Source organism: Symphodus melops (assembly GCF_947650265.1).
Source record: "Symphodus melops genome assembly, chromosome: 12".
NCBI classification, from domain to species: Eukaryota; Metazoa; Chordata; class Actinopteri; order Labriformes; family Labridae; genus Symphodus; species Symphodus melops.
Genome location: NC_136702.1, coordinates 4,544,955 through 4,563,863, shown reverse-complemented (window position 1 = coordinate 4,563,863; position 18,909 = coordinate 4,544,955). Strand labels below are relative to the sequence as shown.

The following is an 18,909-nucleotide window of genomic DNA, read 5'->3' as shown; positions in this document are numbered from 1 at the left end:
CAATAAAAAAAAAAGCTGTTGCTGTCTAATATGCCACTTTTTTGACCATGTCTTTTTAAAAACATCTTAAAAAGATTACTGCATTGATAAAAATGATTAGCCACTAAGTGATTGCGCGTTTAGTAGCTTCAGATACATAATGTGACTGGAATTTGCATGTACTAATAATGACTGTAATATGATGTACTTTCTGTATTGACAGCTGCAAGTCAGATTGCTGGTTCTGGAGCAGATATCACTGGCCACCATATGTGATGATAGGAAATAATGTAGTTTCACTTCCCTTAAACCATGAAAACAATGCAACGTAACATACTCTTTGCCTTACTTTCCCCTTGTTTTTTATCTCAGACAAATTCAACTAGTTCATCATGTACAATCACCAAAAGTAACCCCCCCTTACTTATTGAAAGGCACATGCTGTAAAACAGTTGATCTAATCCTTAATCAATAGTCATTCCTCTGGAAGGCAGCAGAATAGCATGTATTGTTCCTAATGTTTTTGTAATTCTCAAGTTAGCAGTAGTCTAATTAGCATATTCAATTTATGTAAAATGAAAACTTAAGATTCTGTCTCCGTTCTGCTTGTATTATCAGGCCATTTTTTAGATCTGGTAAACTGCTGTTGTTTCTTCGTAGAACACATAGTGGAGATGGCCTTTTAGTAAATAAGAGAAACTGAGATCATGGTGACTCATGTCTTGCTGAGAGCTCAAATTTACAGACTTTATATTATGATTTAAGAATCCACTGAGGCTTTCAGCAGGTCAAACAAAACTGAATGTTTCTTTTTTTTGGTATATAGACATAACAAGCCATGTTCCTCTTCCTTTATTGTCATGACCCTCATTACATCGCTGACTTAAGTCGCTTCTTGCCCCATTCCCACTCTATAAAACTGATAAAACCTCCTACAGCCAAACATTTTGAATAGGAAAGAAAGATTCTGAAACACAATATATGGCTTAAACATTCATTTTAATGACTGGAAGGGTGTGGCACTTATTGCCTTAACAGTTTACAATAAGATTGGCCATCCGTTTTTTACACTTCATACTGTGACTTTGAATGTGTTGTGTCTTACGGATTTTTAACAATCATTATTTGATCACTTTCCAATTGGTTGTCTTGGACATTATACAAAATCAATACATAACCCTTCTTGACTCTTTAACAACATAACTATTAGTCCTAAACCTGCTGACATAGAGTTTCATGTGCTGTGGGTCATATGTCACAGCAGTTTATCCAATATATTTTTGTGCACATGACTTCTAACCTTACACAACTTTGCAATATGATGCTTCCTATGTATGTAGTCACTTTCACTTTCAGTATAAATGTGACTGTTTGTTAGCCTGTGCTGGCCAGGGCCATGCTAGTGTCGTAATATAGTGTTGTTATTAAGATTTGTCCATCATTCCGATTGATAATCATTAAATTTTACCCGCTCAAGTAATTGGTGTTATCACTTTGCAAAATATCGATGAACAGCCTGGCAAATCTTTGACCTGTACTTATTATGTTAACACTGTTTTATTTGCCGTGTAGAAACGTTACCAACTATACAGGTTTTACCACCTGATAAAGATGGTTTAATTAACGAGGTAAACTCCGAGCTTGTTTTAAACCATTTGATGATCGAACTGCACACTGGCACCATAGAACGGACACATTTTCTACATTCCTAGCAATTAACTTGTCAAACACAGTTGTATTAGTTAATATATTGGTATATTAATAAAATGAAAATAAGTATTGTCATTATCTAATAGCCAATCCTTTCAGACTGTATCCGAGCCACTTCTGATATTGGTATTGTCAACAGAACTACTCAAATTTAAGCCTTCTTGAACCTGGCTAGAACATCTCTGTTCACAACATCGTCACATGGTTGTATTATATCTTTGTAACATCTAACAATCCCGAGCAATACTAACAATAATTTAACATTTTGCTCCTCATCTTCTCTTATTTTGAACTTGTATTTCAAGTTGCTTTACCAGCCTGTTGACACATCTTGATGTCAAACAGAAACTAGTAGAGTCCACCTTTTTACCTGGTCTTGATAATAGTGATGTATTGTACCTGAATGCCTCTGCTCAGAGTCCTAATATGCTGGACATTGTGAGTCAGGGTAAGGCTTGCCGATATATATACCGAGTTTTTAAGATACATCGACGTATACTTTCAAACAATATATGGGGTAAGAAAATATTGTTAATATCGAAATAGTTTTGAAAAAACATTATACACGTCCTCCGTAGAGCTTTCTGTTCACCTCTCTCTCTCTCTCTCTCTCTCTCTCTCTCTCTCTCTCTCTCTCTCTCTCTCTCTCTCTCTCTCTCTCTCTCTCTCTCTCTCTCTCTAACAAAACACGGTTTATTTTTGTGATGCAAAAAATTAACTAATTTCACAAACTGGTTGTTAATTTGCATGTACATGTTGAACTTGTACAACTGACTGTTATGATAAGAGATATCTATATATATATATATTGACTATCGCCATTCATTGGAAAAATATCGAGATATGAGTTTTGGTCCATATCGCCCAGCCCTAAGTTTATGATGCATTAAGATTTATCAAAAACTGTGAACTTGAGAATCCTCCCTTTAACGTTGTACTTTTTAAACCTGTTTGTACATGTACGTCTCTGCTCTCTGTCCTCGTATGGTTGATGCAGCCTACCATGCATCCTTGAGGTTCATAACGAACTGTATGCTTTGACTGATCATTCTCAGTTGTACTCTTGGCTAGGATGGCCTGTAGTCTCATACAGTGGTGCACTTTTTTATGTCTAAGGCAATTCTTGGTCTGCTCCTGCACTACTTACGTGTTTATCATGTACTAAAGTACCGGACACTCGGACGGTAATCTTTACGATCTCAGGACTTCTTTATGCTCAAGAGACAGAAATTGGGGAAGAGACTTTTTAGTTATTCAGCACCTTCAGCCTGGGAATATTTTCAGAATAACTTGAAACTCAAGGAGCTGGTGTCCTTAAATGTTGTTCAATCTATAATGAAAGACTTTGAAGCAGATTCCATAGGATTTCTGTGTTTTTAGCTTGACTACCTCAACTCCTGTCTTTGAAGGATAGAGTTTGTAATCTTTGTTTGTTGGACTTTTACGCAATTTGTTGTTCCCAAAGTTAGAACTGAGTTATTAAAGAGAGCTTTTAGGTTATCTGCATGTTTGCTTGGAACAACCTGCTGTCTGATTTTAAGTTGAATATTTTAAATCCTTGGTGAGGAGTCTTGAATGCAAACTTTCTGATGATTTCTTTATCATTATTATTATGAGATGTGTACTGAATGAGTTTGAGTGTTTTTGTTGTTGAAACTCTATTGCTGCTATTCTTTGCAAGGTCTCCATTGAAAATGACATGAATGTTTTCAACAGTTCTAACCTGGATAAATAAAGGTCAAATAAATATGCAATCAATAACATGGTGCCCTTTCACCCCTCTCTCCTGCTACAGGTTATGCAATGGTCTCAGCGGCACTTCCAGATCTCCAGGTGCTTGTGTCCCTCTCTCGTGTGTCCGGGCTCTCTTCCCTCTGCTCTACAGCTGAGGTGGCTGTGATTTCCCTTCTGGCCAGCGCTCCCTAAGAGGCCAAGATTGCCAAGATCTGCCCCGTGGCGAGCATGACAGCCACCACGCGTGGCTCTCCGGTGGGGGGCAATGACAGTCAGGGCCAGGGTCAGGCACCTGATGCTCAGAGCCAACCCCCACTGCCACAAAACCAGGTCTGAATCTTCTTTCCAACGTGTACTTAACATTAGATCTTTCTCCAACACACTCACCTGCGATATGTCACCTTGTACGTTTTTGATTTTTGAACTTTTGATGGCTACTTCTCTTTAAGTTAGTTTTGTTGTCTTTATTTAGTTTTGAATTTTGTTTGGAAGTGCATTGCTGTTCTTTACATTGAATGCATGTAATTAAACTAATGTGTGATTATCGAAAGGGAAGGTGTGCCTGTATAGACTTTGAACAGAAATTTCACCTTGCCACACATTGATGCCAAGAAGGGGGGGAAAGAGAGGGGAGGAGGGAGCGGAAAAGGGGGAGAAAGAGTGAAGGCAAAGCATCAATGAACAGACTCCTCTTGAGTGATGGATAAAGGATGTGTGTGTGGAGTGTGTCTGTCTCTGTGCGTGTGCATGTGAAGGCCTGTGTTGGTTAGAGATGAGCCGTGGTGAGACGTGAGAGGCAAGCTGCCTATGTAGGTCAGCCAAGCAGAAGGAGCCTTCACCACACTCCCCCACATTTCATATTTCTCAGTTGTGCATCTCTTCCGACTGTGTATCCTTCGTTTACACTCTCATACACAGCTTCTCACAACACCACTGATGTCCATCCACACTCTCAGATGTGGAAAATGCATAAGGAAGGAACCTTTTAATGATGCTTGAATTCACATTTAAGGATGCACATCCTTTCTCAAAGACTCTCCCTTACAAAATGTCTATTTCACTGCAGCCTAAGAACACTGCACACACATCCTAACAAGGTTAGAATTATAACGCAACCATGACTACTTTTACCTTTAGTTTCCTCTTGGTTGATAAGAATGAATAGCAGATCTCTCTGTATGCCAAGTACTATGAGCATGACTAGAATGGCTTTGTTTGAAGGCCTTTCAGGAAAGACACCTGCTTCTGTTGTTCAAAGTCCAACACGCATGTGCACTAAGTGACCAAAAGAAAAGAACTCTTACCCCCATAAAAGAAGTTTCCCATCCCTTTTAAATTGATATTTCACCATAGAATAAGCAAATGTTTTCATTATTTAAACTTTATTTTCCCAGATCAATGTATTTTTTTAACTATTTCTTTTGACCGTATTCTGAAATGTTATTGGAAGTTTCCTGTAGCCTTAGATGATGTCTTTTTTGTCCAAAATACAGAACTACTCAGTTTAATATCAAAGAGGATACTACAAACCAAAAGATATTTAAATAGCAGAAACAGAACTCCGACAATTTTGATTCACCATTTGCCAGTGGATCTACTATAAGTTACGTTTGAAAGTCATTGTAGTAGGTAAACTGATCTTTCTACCTCAAATTTTTTCAACCTAGAAAAGTTTGGATTTCTTGCTAAATTGATTTTGAATAAATTAACTGTTAAGTAACCTTGAATTGTTGTTTTACTAAAACTTCAACAAAAGAAAACGACTTATTGATGAGTAAAAGTATTTTAACTGTTCAAGGGATGATGTCAGGCTGACTGATGTAACAAGTGTAACACATGTCTGTCCTTTTTAACCAATTGGTGTTGCAGTACTCGGAACATCTGGGAATCCAAAGTATTTTTACTAGGTCTTGTCTCAGACTGGGTGTACTCCGGGTGCTCCTTATTAAAAGAACAAATACCTTCAGTTGATTGAGATTTATGGTCATGTTTCAGTCTCGCACTGCCTTGGTCTTGACTGAGTCTTGATCCCTAAATGTCTTGTCTCACTCTCTGAGCCCTCTTTTTCTCTGGACCGTCTTGGTTAACGTGGTCTTGACTACAATACTACCAATTTGTACTAGCTAACAAAAAGATGCCTGTCCTAGATCCCTCGTGTGTTTTGCTTTGCATACTCGACTGATCAAAAACGCCCCATTGTGCTCCATTAAATCACCGAAATTCAGCAGCCTTGTTAGGCAGTGACCACACAAGCTCACAAATTAAATAAACAGCACCCTGCAGGTACAGCTAATGATTTGACAGTGAGTGTTATTGAGATTACAGCCAAAGCTTTTATGCCATCCCGCATTTCATCCTTCCCTAAAATGAGGCTTTTGGTGGAAAACTGCATTTGAACAGTCTACTCACTTGTGCTGGATATGGAGCAAAGCTGTCTAAATACCTTCTTAGTTTTCTCTTATGTTTATGGGTAATAAATAGAAAGACAACAAAAAGCTAAAGAATGCTTCGAGTTTTCCGTGCATTGGATTTCATTTTTTGTGTCTTACAGCTTCGTATGTATGAGACCTTAAACGTGGACTTACATTTATAGAAACATATCGGCATTGGAAAATGTAAACCTTAATTTTCTTAATATTTCACTCAAGATGTCAATTTATCCTTTTAACTCTTTTCACTTCATACATGATGCACAAAGTGTAATTTATTTCAGTTTTAGAATCCTTCGAATTGCTTTACATTCTTTTGTTTTCAACACCTGTTCGATGAAGTTACATTCTGATTTTGGTTGAACAATTCATCCACAGAGATAAATTATGCGTTGAATGATTTTTTTTTTTTTTTTTTTCCTAGACATCCTCCCCCAACTCATCAAATGAGAACTCTCCGGTGAGCCCGCCAGATGAGCAGGGTCAGGGGGATGGGCCCCCTCAGCTGGAAGAGGAGGAGCCAGCCTTCCCTCACACTGACCTAGCCAAGCTGGATGATATGATCAACAGGTAGGAACTCGCATGTTGACATACTGCAGACTTGTTTGAGAAAAGGCCAGCTTCTTAGAGTGAAATGAGTGTGAGAGAAAGACCCCAAAAAGATCAATGATGCAAGCCACAAAAAAGTCACATACAACCATAAAAAAAAAGTTTGTTTATATTAATAAAAGTCTCTACAACAAAATGTAAACCAAAACATTTGTGTCAGTCAATTAAGGAAAACTGAAAGAGTGTTTGATTAACAACTGTTTCTTTGTTGACTGTTTTTTTTTTTCCCCTCTTAGGCCTCGTTGGGTCGTTCCAGTTTTGCCAAAAGGAGAGTTGGAAGTCCTTTTGGAAGCTGCAATAGACCTGAGTAAAAAAGGTAAGGTCACTATAGGTATATTTGGCCTTCACACACATTTTTATTATTATTTTTTTTTTTGGTGGCTTGTTGTTTCAGTTTACGCCTAGATAAATCAGGACGATGAATGTTGAAAACCACAAACTGTCAAACTAATTGGAATGAGCTGGTTACGGTTTTTTGTCAGATGATGAATAAGAGATTAATGGTCACAATGCCTCTGTAACCAACCAAATGGATCTTATGTAATTGCACATTCTCTCATCGTGATTGCAATTAGATTAGTCGTGCAGCCCGAGACTGAACAGACAAACGGAAACCTTTATGAAGCGTGTCCATAATGTTAACGATTCAGTATCACTCTCAGATGTTAACTGATCAGCTGCATCAGGATGGGCAATGTGTTCATCCATGTTCATGAGTTTTTATCATTTGATTTTGTAGCTCGTTTTGTATGATGTGTAATTTATATATATTTATGTCGTTTCTTGCAGGACTTGATGTAAAGTGTGAGGCGTGTCAGAGGTTTTTCCGAGATGGTCTAACCATCTCCTTCACCAAGATCCTGACAGACGAGGCAGTCAGTGGCTGGAAGTTTGAGATCCATGTGAGTTTGACTTTTTTTGTCCTCTGTATTTCGGTATTTAAAAATGTCTTCTTCAAGCCAGTGGATCGATGCTTCTGTTTTAGGGGTTTAATGGTTTACCCATTCTGAATGTTTAATGGAACTCTTAAGGGTTTATGAAAAGAAAAATGGTGAGGATATAAATCTCACATAGTAGAAAGACGCATTTATGTCTCGTTGCATTGTCTGGAGGAAGTTAACCAAGAGTGGGGAAACGGTAGTTCTTGAGAAGCACATTATAATTTCAAGGTCTTAATTTTCTTTCTTACTCTATTTCTCTCTCTCTGTCTCTTGAAGTCAGATTGTAAATATGCCTATTTTCTGCTGTTTCACAGAGGTGCATCATCAATAACACACACCGGCTGGTGGAGCTGTGTGTGGCTAAGCTCTCTCAGGACTGGTTCCCTTTACTGGAGCTGCTGGCAATGGCCACTAACCCTCACTGCAAGTTCCACATCTACAACGGCACACGGCCCTCTGAGACTGTCCCAGCCGGAGCACAGTTGGCCGACGATGAGCTCTACGCCCGACCACCAGACCCACGCTCTCCGAAAGTGAGTCACTGCTCCGACTTAGAATTATTTGTTTTTGTAGTGTGAAGAAAATTGGGAATAATCATTTCCTCTTCTGGAGGACAGTTGGTGTGTCTTTCTCTCGCCTGGACAGAATCCACAGAGCAGCAGTTTAGTCTCACCCTGAGGACCGTAATGAAACAAAGAGGATCCCTCTCTGGGGAAGCCTGATAATGAAAAATATGAAACTCACAGTCCCCAAGTCACTCAGTGCTTGTGTCAGTAACCATATTGTATAAAAGAGAAGGTGAATACACCAGGGAGAGGGAATTTTACTGTGGGAGAGTGATGAATACAGCGTGGGCACAGGGTCAGGATGAGCAGTGCTGCAGCACTACCAGCCGGTCTGCCTCTGTTGGCAGGGGGCCCGGGACTACTTAAGGTTCAACTGTTGCAATTATGAAGTCAGATTTGCTTGATTGTGGTTCAAATCTAATAAGTCATTTCTGAAACTACAGCGCAAATGATATATTGGGTTCAAGTTGTCTTAAAATATAAATTTAATATTTGGTTAGGAACAAAGGGAAATGTCTTTCTAAAATGATTCTATTGGAGAAAGTATGTCGACAAACATGTTTTTTCAAACTTGTTTTGGGAAAGAAGAAGGAATGAGGAAATAAATTGATCATTTAAATCTCTGTTAACAGGCATTGAGGACAGTTTGTGAAAGTTTCTCACAGTTGACGTTTGTGCTTTTCTTCTCTTTTTGTCTTTACAGGGCTGGTTGGTAGACTTAATAAACAAATTTGGCACGTTAAACGGGTTTCAAATGTTGCACGATCGCTTCATGAGCGGACAAGCACTGAACGTCCAGATCATCGCTGCACTTATCAAGTGAGGCTCTTGTTCATTACAAGTTCAACATTTGAGTCAACGTGTCGACTGGCTCTGAGCATAATGCTGATGTTCTTCCAAGTCTGTGCGTTCACTGATTACATGTTTTCTGCTCTCCAGGCCTTTTGGCCAGTGTTACGAGTTCCTCACATTGCACACGGTAAAGAAGTACTTCCTTCCAGTCATCGAGATGGTTCCCCAGTTTCTAGAGAATCTAACAGATGAGGAGCTGAAGAAAGAGGCCAAGAATGAAGCCAAAAACGACGCACTGTCCATGATAATCAAGTCTCTGAAGAATCTGGCATCTCGTGTTCCAGGGCAGGAGGAGACCGTTAAGAATTTAGAGATTTTTAGGTTAAAAATGATTCTTAGGTGAGTATCAGGATCATGTCTTTGAACGTTAAAGCATGACATCATCAAACATTATTAACTGTAGTTTGTCGCCAACACTATTCGTAAGAATTGTCCTTTTGAATAAATGGGAAGAAATATCTGTGATCTGTTTGTACTTAGTTGTTTTGTTGTTAATTAAAAAAAATCCATAAGGGTTAGCTTGTAAATTACTGGCCAATCACATCAAATCTGTAAAGACAATATTTTGACTTCTATACTTTTTCTCCGTTGTAAAGTTTATGTTGCCTTCTGGCAAAGAAAATGGGGTTTAATCTTAAACGAACTTTTCTTTTATCAGGTTATTGCAAATTTCTTCTTTTAACGGCAAAATGAATGCACTAAACGAAGTCAACAAGGTGATCTCCAGTGTGTCCTACTACACTCATCGGCATAACCCCGAAGAGGAGGAATGGCTGACTGCAGAGCGCATGGCGGTAAGCTCAGCACATCTCTTCACTTTTGCTATTTGCATCATAGATTTTTGTATCTTAAATCCACCTCTTGTGTCTCATTATCCGACCTCAGGAGTGGATCCAGCAGAACCACATCCTGTCTATTGTGCTGAGGGACAGTTTGCATCAGCCGCAGTACGTGGAGAAACTGGAGAAGATCCTTCGCTTCGTTATCAAAGAGAAAGCGCTTACAATGCAGGATCTGGACAACATCTGGGCTGCACAGGTGCAATTAAAACAAATATTGACTTGATTGTAATGGTGAATTCTTTAAAGTCACAAAGGCCCAATGCAAATCAACAAAACCAGAATATTTACCTCCTAGATGTTTATGAAGACTGTTTAAAGTGATATCACTAGAAACTAGGTTAGCGGAAGCATACAACTGTGTGTCTGCAATTTAACTGCAGCCACTGCCCGACAGAGCTCAGTTGGTGGACATTAGCAGTGTCTCGTTAACACAATAGTCTGGTTGTCTTGTTTGTATCTGCAGGCTGGTAAGCATGAGGCCATTGTGAAGAATGTCCATGACCTCCTGGCAAAGCTGGCGTGGGACTTCTCCCCCGAGCAGCTCGATCACCTTTTTGACTGTTTCAAGGTGAGAACGAGCCGTTTTAATCAATGACTCAAACACAGACGATCAGCCTTTCAAATGACCGTTGTTTCTGCTGCCTCACCCTCTGGACTTTGTTGTTCCACTCGTGCAGGCAAGCTGGACAAACGCCAGCAAGAAGCAGCGTGAAAAACTGCTGGAGCTCATCCGCCGCTTGGCCGAGGATGATAAGGACGGAGTGATGGCCCATAAGGTCCTCAACCTGCTGTGGAACCTGGCTCACAGTGATGATGTGCCTGTAGACATCATGGACCAGGCTCTTAGTGCTCACATTAAGATATTGGATTACAGTTGCTCCCAGGTATGTTTTGGTGTGTTGATAAGTTGCATGCAACATAGCGGATGGGAGGCTTGTTAAACTCAAAATGCGGTTTCATTTTCTCTCACAGGACAGAGACACACAGAAGATTCAGTGGATAGATCGCTTTATAGAGGAGCTACGAACCAATGACAAATGGGTGATCCCAGCCCTGAAGCAAATCAGAGAAATCTGTAGCCTCTTTGGAGAAGCCCCTCAAAACCTTAGGTGAGTTCATGCTGCAAAAATAACTGTATAACAGGATGATACACGTAAAGTATAAAGAGTATATCTATTGTAGTGCTTTTTCGTGAGTTATTAATATTTATTATTCACTCATTGCATGAAAAGCAACAAGGCTCTTAATTTTCACTTTTACACTCACTGAAAACGGGGGAAAGGCACACTTTACGTTACAGTCAAATCTGTAGCAGCAGTTTAACCCATTTAGACCTTTAAGACCTCATGAGATGTCTGAGTCTCCTTCTTGTGTAGTTTCTTTTTTCAATTTAGAGTTAAAGCGTTCAAATGTTTTGAATTTGATGTCTATCTTGATACAGAGGCTGAGACATAACGTTGAAATCCTCAGGTTTTGGCAGTTTGATTTCAAATGTTTGCGGGTGGGTTTTTTTTCAGACGGCCTAAGATCTAAATGGGTTAAAGAAGATGTAAGATTATTGATAGATTCACGCTGAACCTTATCAAACTTTGCAATGCGATCATGTCTGTGGTCCAGCACATTTTCAGTAAGTAATATAAGTAACTGATAAGGGTTTTTATTTTTTAAGCCAATGGCCTGTTACAGCTGATATTTGAAATTGGTACAGCCGGAGGAAACTGATGCGGCTTAATGGGATCCAGCCATCGTTCATTAAATCACTAACACCTGTGCTTTTCCTGCTCTGATGTGTTAAGATGTCCTTGATGATAGAAGCCTATAAACACTGATTAAAAACAACATAGGTGTAGCATACTTTGAAATCGAATATAACACTGGTAGTTTTTTAAAAAGTCATTGTAGATTGATTAAAGGTCATATTGTCTCGCATTAATTATCAAGTATTTAATTTGAAGTTTCTAGCAATGTAGAAAAAAAAGTAGTATACATGCCTGTTGTTTTTCAGAAAGAAAATGCCAATTAACATACAAACGAACTTAGTGGGGTAAGTTCAGAGCTAATTTCAGGGTTCTACCTCTCTCTGTGTTACGTCAAGTCTAACTTTCTCTTTGATATGTTAATGATGTATATAAGATGTTAATCTCTGTCATGAATCCGCTTAAGCAATTCTTTCTTGGGTTTCATCTCAAATGACTTATTCCTACTCAAAGTCCAACACACACAGGAAGGAACAGAAGCCATGTCAGAAACCACAACATGTCACACTCTTGGTAGCTCAGTATCTTCAGTTTAAAGATCCCAGTAAATCATAACAAGCTGTGACATGGCTGATGGGGAATAGGGGGGAAGTCAGCTGAGAATACAGGACAGGGACTTCAGTTAGGGGCAAGTATGTGAGTGTGTTGAGGATGTGGGGTGGGATTTGACAGAAGTGGCTTGTGTATGATGAATGAATAGGATATGGATTACACTCTTTTGTTTTTCCATGAATTTGTGTTTGAAGCATGTCTGGGGCGTTAAAGGTCTGATGTGACCCTGATACTGCTCTTCGATAGTGTAGACTAAGTTACATGTTGTGTTATCATTCGGGTTGGAAAAATATCTGAAGTAAGACCCTGTGGTGGAAACCATGAAATTAATCAAGATAATTTAAAAAAGAAGAAGAAAGAAATCACAGATCTTTGAAGTTTTCGAACAGACGTTACTGGTGCAGATCACTTCCCATTGGTCAGTGTCGTCCCCAGCAATGACAAATATGTGCTTGTTGGTATTCCTTACATAAACTTTGGCATTTATGGAAACTTAAATAGGCAGTTGCACAACTGAACCAATGGTCCTTTGAGATGGAGCCCCATTCTTCCTGATGCCAGCTCTTTTAGGCATAAATCACTCAATGCAAAATATCAGAGGTATTTCATGCCTTGGGTCCACTTTATACAAATCAATGAAGTAGTTTCCCCAGCATTTGCAGTTAAAGGTTAAACCTGAGAAATAAAGTAACACTGATGTTATATTTACTCATACAAGTTTTCTCTCTTCCTCTTAAGTTAGCCACTGCTAACAAGAACACTGCAGTATTTGAATTCATGAACCCTCTTTCTGTCATGATTATTTGGCATTAGTAAATCAAGCTGATGTTAAAAATGTTGCCTTTTATTTATGATGAGGCTCTTTGTAGTATGAATGAACCAGATCAAGAACTGCAGGCTCATTTGGTTCTTGAATCCAGTTCCCTTAAAGTGGAAAACAAGGCAGGAAATAGCCTTTACTGATATGACTTCTTCTGCTGGTTATTCTATGACATACACACATCAACACCAAAAGCTGCTTTATTTAATGTCCCAGAAACAAATGAAAGAATCCTTCATGCAGTGTTTTCTAAATCAGAATTGTGTTACCGAGTCTGTAATATCTGCTTTAATTCTCTCTCTTTCTCTCTCTTCTGGATCCTGACTGGATTTCTTTTTGTCCCGCTCACAACCTCCACTTTTCCTGCTGTTCTCTCCTTAGTCAAACCCAGAGAAGTCCTCATGTGTTTTACCGCCACGACCTGATCAATCAGCTGCAGCACAACCATGCTCTGGTCACCTTAGTGGCTGAGAACCTCTCAGCCTACATGGAGACCATGAGGCAGTTCTCCAAAGGTACGTGGTCACGGCACCAAAATAGCCCCTTGTGTTTGTTGGATATTTCTAATATCCAGCTTTTGGATCAACGATTTATGGTCCTGTCTGTTTTTTTTTGTTGTTGTTTTTTTAGAGGAACAAGCTGAGTTTGACCCCCAGACAGTCAGACCTGGAAGCCGCTACAGCCATGTTCAGGAAGTACAGGAACGACTAAACTTCCTGAGGTACAGCAACACCTCTTAAACTGAAATACAAAATAAAAACGACTTCTTTTTTTCAGTATTAACATCCCTAATCGTTAACAAAAAATTACCCAATATTTCATGCCTAGGACTTCTCATTTTGAAACGGATATCTGTCTCATTTGAATACTACCAGTGTTGTTTGAATATTCACTTACCTGGTATTGTTACATTTTGTAGTATCGCTGTATTTAGGAGTGGAAAATTAGGATCATGTAAAATCTGTGTCAAATATGTCACACTGTGTAAGCTACACTGCACATTCAGAGTAGTAACACTGCTTAATTAGATGCACCTCGTTCAAGGACAACAGTGTGAAATAATTGAGACTTCACACTGCAATTATTACAGTTCAAACAACGACATCAATGTGACCTTCACAAGCTAGCTTCTCTCACTCCGGGTAACAAGTGTCCACTATTGATTTTCGTTATTATTTTGTTTTTTTCCCCAGGTTTCTATTAAAAGATGGCCAGCTGTGGTTGTGTGCCCCCCAGGCCAAGCAGATCTGGAAGTGTCTGGCTGAGAATGCCGTGTTTCTCTGTGACCGTGAGGCATGCTTCAAATGGTACAGCGAGATTTTCTCTTGTGTCTTGGCCTGAATGAAATCCCCTTCAACCAGTCAGCAAACATTTAATTTAAATGCTGTGTTACTATTTCTTAAAAGGTACTCGAAGCTGATGGGTGATGAGCCGGACCTGGATCCAGACATCAATAAGGACTTCTTTGAGAACAACGTTCTGCAGTTGGACCCGTCCTTGCTCACAGAGAATGGGATGAAGTGCTTTGAGAGATTCTTCAAGGCTGTCAACTGCAGGGAGGGCAAGCTGGTAGCAAAGCGCAGAGCCTACATGATGGATGACCTGGAACTAATAGGCCTGGACTACCTCTGGAGGGTGAGGACATTTCTTCTAGCAGGCACACATGAACCCATGTTTTTGTTGATTTGGTGGCTGAAAGTGCAGTTTTGTAAGAGCTTTTAGAAATTGAGGAGAACTCCATTTAGCCACCTTGAACACCACTCAAATCTCTTGAAGTAACAAAGACTGAATTTGAAAGTCCCTGGTGAGACAACGAATGTTTTTATTTTGGATAGTGCAAAAGACTTTGCAAATGTATCTGCTCTTGTTCAGCAAGGTCTCTTTCTGGCCCAAAGATGTTTATTAAAGACCCTACATCTTTCAGGGGCAATTACTCACATAATGTGCTCTCACGCAGCCTAGTTCTCTCCTGCACTGACATGTTACCTCATGCATCTGCAAGCCTTGTGGCACTTTTGTAAGGTGGAATATTAAACTGAGCAGAGCAGGTGAGGGGTGCGAAGAGAAGCTGTTCCCTTCCTCTGCTCCCAATGTTCTGACTGAATCAAAGTCGTCAACCTCCTTTTACTAAGATTTTATTCTTAATGGAAGGAATTTTTTTATTAGATGAGGTTTGCAATGTTCTCATTTTGGATTTAATGTTTCCTTTTAGATAAAATATTAACCCCTGTATTGTATTTATTATGTTAGATAGTAACCCCTGTGTTGCGATAGATCTTCTGCAATGACTCTTGCCAATGTACAGCTTGAACTGTGTATGGAGCAGATAGTCTGTTGTTTCTGAGGCACTGATTCTCATTGATTGTCATGGTCTACATGCTGTACAAGTGTGAGCATTTGAAGAAGAAGAGAATATATTTATTTATTCCTTATGAGTGTGTTTTTTTGGGTTCTCATTAGTATGTCTACATACAAATGTCTGAGCATATATAGTCCTTTACACATGGAGTTGATAGGAAAAGAGATGAGTCCTCAGACCTTGTGTTAGTCGGCAATTAGGCTCAATTTTCCTGCGACTGGTATGATACAAAGTTTGTTTTTTGTTTTTTCCAGGTTGTTATTCAAGGTAGTGATGACATTGCCAGCCGAGCCATAGACCTGCTAAAAGAGATATACACCAACCTCGGGCCAAAGCTCCAAGTCAACCAGGTAAACTGACTGCTCTGCTCTTTCGTGGGCTCATTGTTTCTGGGGTTTTTTTTCCTTTCCATGTCCAGATTTACACGGGTATAAACTTCAAATGCTGCATCGGTTTTCTCTCCATTCAGGTTGAAATCCATGAAGATTTCATCCAGTCATGTTTTGACCGTCTGAAGGCATCTTATGACACCCTGTGTGTGTTAGACGGAGACAAAGATAGCATCAACTGTGCCCGTCAGGAGGCAATCCGCATGGTGCGAGTTCTCACTGTACTCAAGGAGTACATCAACGAGTGTGATAGTGATTATCATGAGGAGAGGACTATACTGCCTATGTCAAGGTATTAGCCTCATTTGTCTTTCATAGAATGTAATGTATTGATAAACATTGTTTCCTGTGCAGCCAGTGGAGTGGCTCTTTAAACATTAGAATTATTGTGCATGACGGAGTTGACCGGTCTTTATCCGTCCTCTTAAACCATCTTTCATCTTCTCTTGCAGAGCTTTCCGGGGGAAGCACATCACATTGATCGTCCGTTTCCCCAACCAGGGGCGTCAGGTGGACGATTTGGACATTTGGTCACACACGAACGACACAATCGGCTCAGTTCGCCGTGGCATCCTGAACAGGATCAAAGCTAACGCTGCACATACAAAGATAGAGCTCTTTATTGGCGGGGAGGTCGTTGATCCAGCTGACGATAGGAAGCTGATCGGACAGCTCAATTTGAAGGACAAAACGGTACGAACTCATCAACAAGGAATCAGAATAATTGTCTTAAAATTGCAAACACACTGAAAGAAACATGTCTCTCGAAAATCTCTACGTAATGAGCCCATGGACGCCGTGGTTAGTATTAACTCTGTCAAATCTGTGTGTAGCTGATCACGGCCAAGTTGACCCAGGTGAGCGCCAACATGCCCTCAAGCCCAGACAGCTCGTCTGACTCATCCACTGGCTCTCCTGGTAACCACGGCAACCACTACAGCGATGGTCCCAACCCTGAGGTGGAGAGCTGTCTTCCTGGTGTGGTGAGTTAAACAGCACAGATTATTTATGTACGGCATAAACATACATTCCCTCCTGCCTTCTATACATTACCAACACAGCAAGAGGCGGAGTATTGTCTGATGTGCAATATTAATTATAGAATGCTTATTTGCAATGTATGTTGTCAAGCAAACTATGTGAAGTCAAAATCTGCTTCTTGAATGCCTACATGGCTCATCTGAGTGTTGAAATCATTTTTTTGTGTTCTGTATGTAAACGGCATCATTCTTAATGTGTGCGTCCATGTTTTGACAGATTATGTCGCTGCACCTGCGCTACATCTCCTTCCTGTGGCAGGTTGCTGATCTGGGCTGCAACCTAAACATGCCATTGCTTAGAGATGGAGCTCGAGTTCTCATGAAGCTCATGCCCCCAGGTACACATATGTCACACATGTCAACGTGCATGTTTTACATTCGGAAGAAGCACACCCACACAGGCATCAGGAGCTCATCGTTCATGTGTTTGATCATTCTGCTTCCTCAGATAACACTACCGTAGAGAATCTGCGAGCTGTGTGTCTGGACCACGCCAAGCTGGGGGAGAACAGCCTCAGTCCTTCCTTGGACTCGCGCTTCTTCGGCCCCTCACCCTCACAAGTGCTCTACCTCATTGAGGTGGGTCTGAATGTGTACTTGCATCACAAGTTAGGGTGAGGTTGCACCGGTTTGAAGAGGGCTTCAGAAAGTAACAGATTTACATTATTTTGTTCAGCTGTTCCCCAGATCAGATTGAATGCTTTGCGTCTCTTATAGCTTGCATAGCATAGTTCATGTGTATCCAGCCTTGTAAGAGGTTATTAGTAGACTAGCTGGATAACTGCAATTGACCTAATAGTTGGAGTTTTTGCTCTTACTCTGCAAAAATACAAAAAATTCAAGACCCATAGTTTATGTACCATGTCTGTTGTTCCAAAGGGAATTTCACTCTATTCCTGCCCATGTTCCAGGTTGTTTATGCTCTACTGATGCCAGCCAGTGCCACCCTGGGCGAGGACGCCAGTGACTTCCAATACAACTTTTTAAAGAGCGGCGGGCTGCCGCTGGTGTTGAGCATGCTCACCAGGAACAACTTCCTCCCCTCGGCCGACATGGAGACAAGGCGCGGGGCTTACCTCAATGCTCTGAAGATCGCTAAGCTCCTCCTCACTGCTGTAGGCTTTGGGCATGTGAAAGCTGTGGCTGAAGCCTGCCAGCCCAACGCTGAGGGGAACATTCCTGTCTCTCCGGTTAGGCCACACCTGCAGCTCACACAGAGACATACCTGCATGACTGGTTCGTCCACGGCTGACTGCCATATCTCTGACACATCACTTCTTCTGCTTGTGTACAGATTAATCAGGCCACTCATGACCAGGCCCTGGTCCTCCAGAGTGCCCTGCAAAACATCCCAAACCCGGCCTCAGAGTGCATGCTGCGCAACGTAGCCATCCGCCTGGCGCAGCAGATTTCTGATGAAGTAACAGAAAATGTAAGAAAAATTTACTTTTTAGGTGTTTGTATAGTTTTTATTACAGGTTCTTAGATGACTGATAGGATAAACTGGTCGTAAGAGTTGCATATTTCATGCATAAATAAAATAAAATGATGTTAAATGTCCGTTCAACCAGATGCTAGATGGGTAAATAAAAACACGACTTGATTGAGCGGTTATATTTATGATCATGGATTTTATGGGAATGTTTTTTTCACCAGAATTTCTTCCAGGCATCCAAGTACATCCCAGACATATGTGTGATCCGAGCAGTGCAAAAAATAGTGTGGGCATCAGGCTGCGGTACCGTGCAGCTCGTCTTCAGTTCAAATGAAGAAATCAGCAAAATATATGAGAAGGTAAGACGCCTTTGAATGTTGCTGTTTCTGTTGAGGGCTTAATTTTTGAAAACATCAGTATTGTAAATTGAACGGTACATGGAAGCACATTGTGTGACACTTGTGCAGCACACGCTTTAATGATAAATGCAGACTGTTGTAAACCAGAGAGACAAGACAGCTTAGTCCCCGAAAGGTTCTTAAGTCTCAACAAGTGGACAGAGAGCTTCTGATGTGCTCAGGGGACTTTCAAGGGATTAACCACAAAATAATTTGCAGCAGATATTATAGCATCATATATTTCTACTCTCTTTTTATCTTAAGACAAATGCAGCTAAAGAGCCAGATGGGGAAGATGAGCAGGTGTGTTGCGAGGCCCTGGAGGTGATGACGCTGTGTTTCGCCCTCATGCCCACGGCTCTGGACACGCTCAGCAAGGAGAAAGCCTGGCAGACCTTCATCATAGACCTGCTGCTACACTGCCACAGCAAGTGAGTACGCCCGGATGTGTCTCTTAAGCGTTAATGATGGCAGTTTCATTGTCTCGAGACTTTTGT

At 40.6% G+C, this 18,909-nt stretch overlaps 1 protein-coding gene across 10 annotated transcripts in view; it reads left to right on the top strand.

Annotated features, from left to right (window-relative positions):
• Nucleotides 1–18,909, top strand: part of usp9 (ubiquitin specific peptidase 9) — a 33,651-nt gene that overhangs the window by 1,808 nt on the left and 12,934 nt on the right. For 7 of the 10 annotated variants that reach the window (XM_079356919.1, XM_079356922.1, XM_079356914.1 and 4 more), the window contains exons 2-28: nucleotides 3,485–3,753; nucleotides 6,277–6,422; nucleotides 6,698–6,777; nucleotides 7,251–7,363; nucleotides 7,717–7,935; nucleotides 8,672–8,787; nucleotides 8,908–9,159; nucleotides 9,479–9,614; nucleotides 9,706–9,858; nucleotides 10,126–10,230; nucleotides 10,340–10,546; nucleotides 10,635–10,771; nucleotides 11,668–11,706; nucleotides 13,173–13,306; nucleotides 13,422–13,512; nucleotides 13,985–14,098; nucleotides 14,198–14,426; nucleotides 15,405–15,500; nucleotides 15,620–15,831; nucleotides 15,992–16,232; nucleotides 16,373–16,522; nucleotides 16,797–16,917; nucleotides 17,028–17,158; nucleotides 17,491–17,769; nucleotides 17,874–18,011; nucleotides 18,236–18,373; nucleotides 18,677–18,843. In XM_079356919.1, the coding sequence (XP_079213045.1) occupies nucleotides 3,652–3,753; nucleotides 6,277–6,422; nucleotides 6,698–6,777; nucleotides 7,251–7,363; nucleotides 7,717–7,935; nucleotides 8,672–8,787; nucleotides 8,908–9,159; nucleotides 9,479–9,614; nucleotides 9,706–9,858; nucleotides 10,126–10,230; nucleotides 10,340–10,546; nucleotides 10,635–10,771; nucleotides 11,668–11,706; nucleotides 13,173–13,306; nucleotides 13,422–13,512; nucleotides 13,985–14,098; nucleotides 14,198–14,426; nucleotides 15,405–15,500; nucleotides 15,620–15,831; nucleotides 15,992–16,232; nucleotides 16,373–16,522; nucleotides 16,797–16,917; nucleotides 17,028–17,158; nucleotides 17,491–17,769; nucleotides 17,874–18,011; nucleotides 18,236–18,373; nucleotides 18,677–18,843 (4,046 nt within the window). In that variant the 5' untranslated portion in view covers nucleotides 3,485–3,651. The remainder of the gene's footprint in view (nucleotides 1–3,484; nucleotides 3,754–6,276; nucleotides 6,423–6,697; nucleotides 6,778–7,250; nucleotides 7,364–7,716; nucleotides 7,936–8,671; nucleotides 8,788–8,907; nucleotides 9,160–9,478; nucleotides 9,615–9,705; nucleotides 9,859–10,125; nucleotides 10,231–10,339; nucleotides 10,547–10,634; nucleotides 10,772–11,667; nucleotides 11,707–13,172; nucleotides 13,307–13,421; nucleotides 13,513–13,984; nucleotides 14,099–14,197; nucleotides 14,427–15,404; nucleotides 15,501–15,619; nucleotides 15,832–15,991; nucleotides 16,233–16,372; nucleotides 16,523–16,796; nucleotides 16,918–17,027; nucleotides 17,159–17,490; nucleotides 17,770–17,873; nucleotides 18,012–18,235; nucleotides 18,374–18,676; nucleotides 18,844–18,909) is intronic. The other 3 variants (XM_079356915.1, XM_079356923.1, XM_079356921.1) reach the window with 2 other exon arrangements.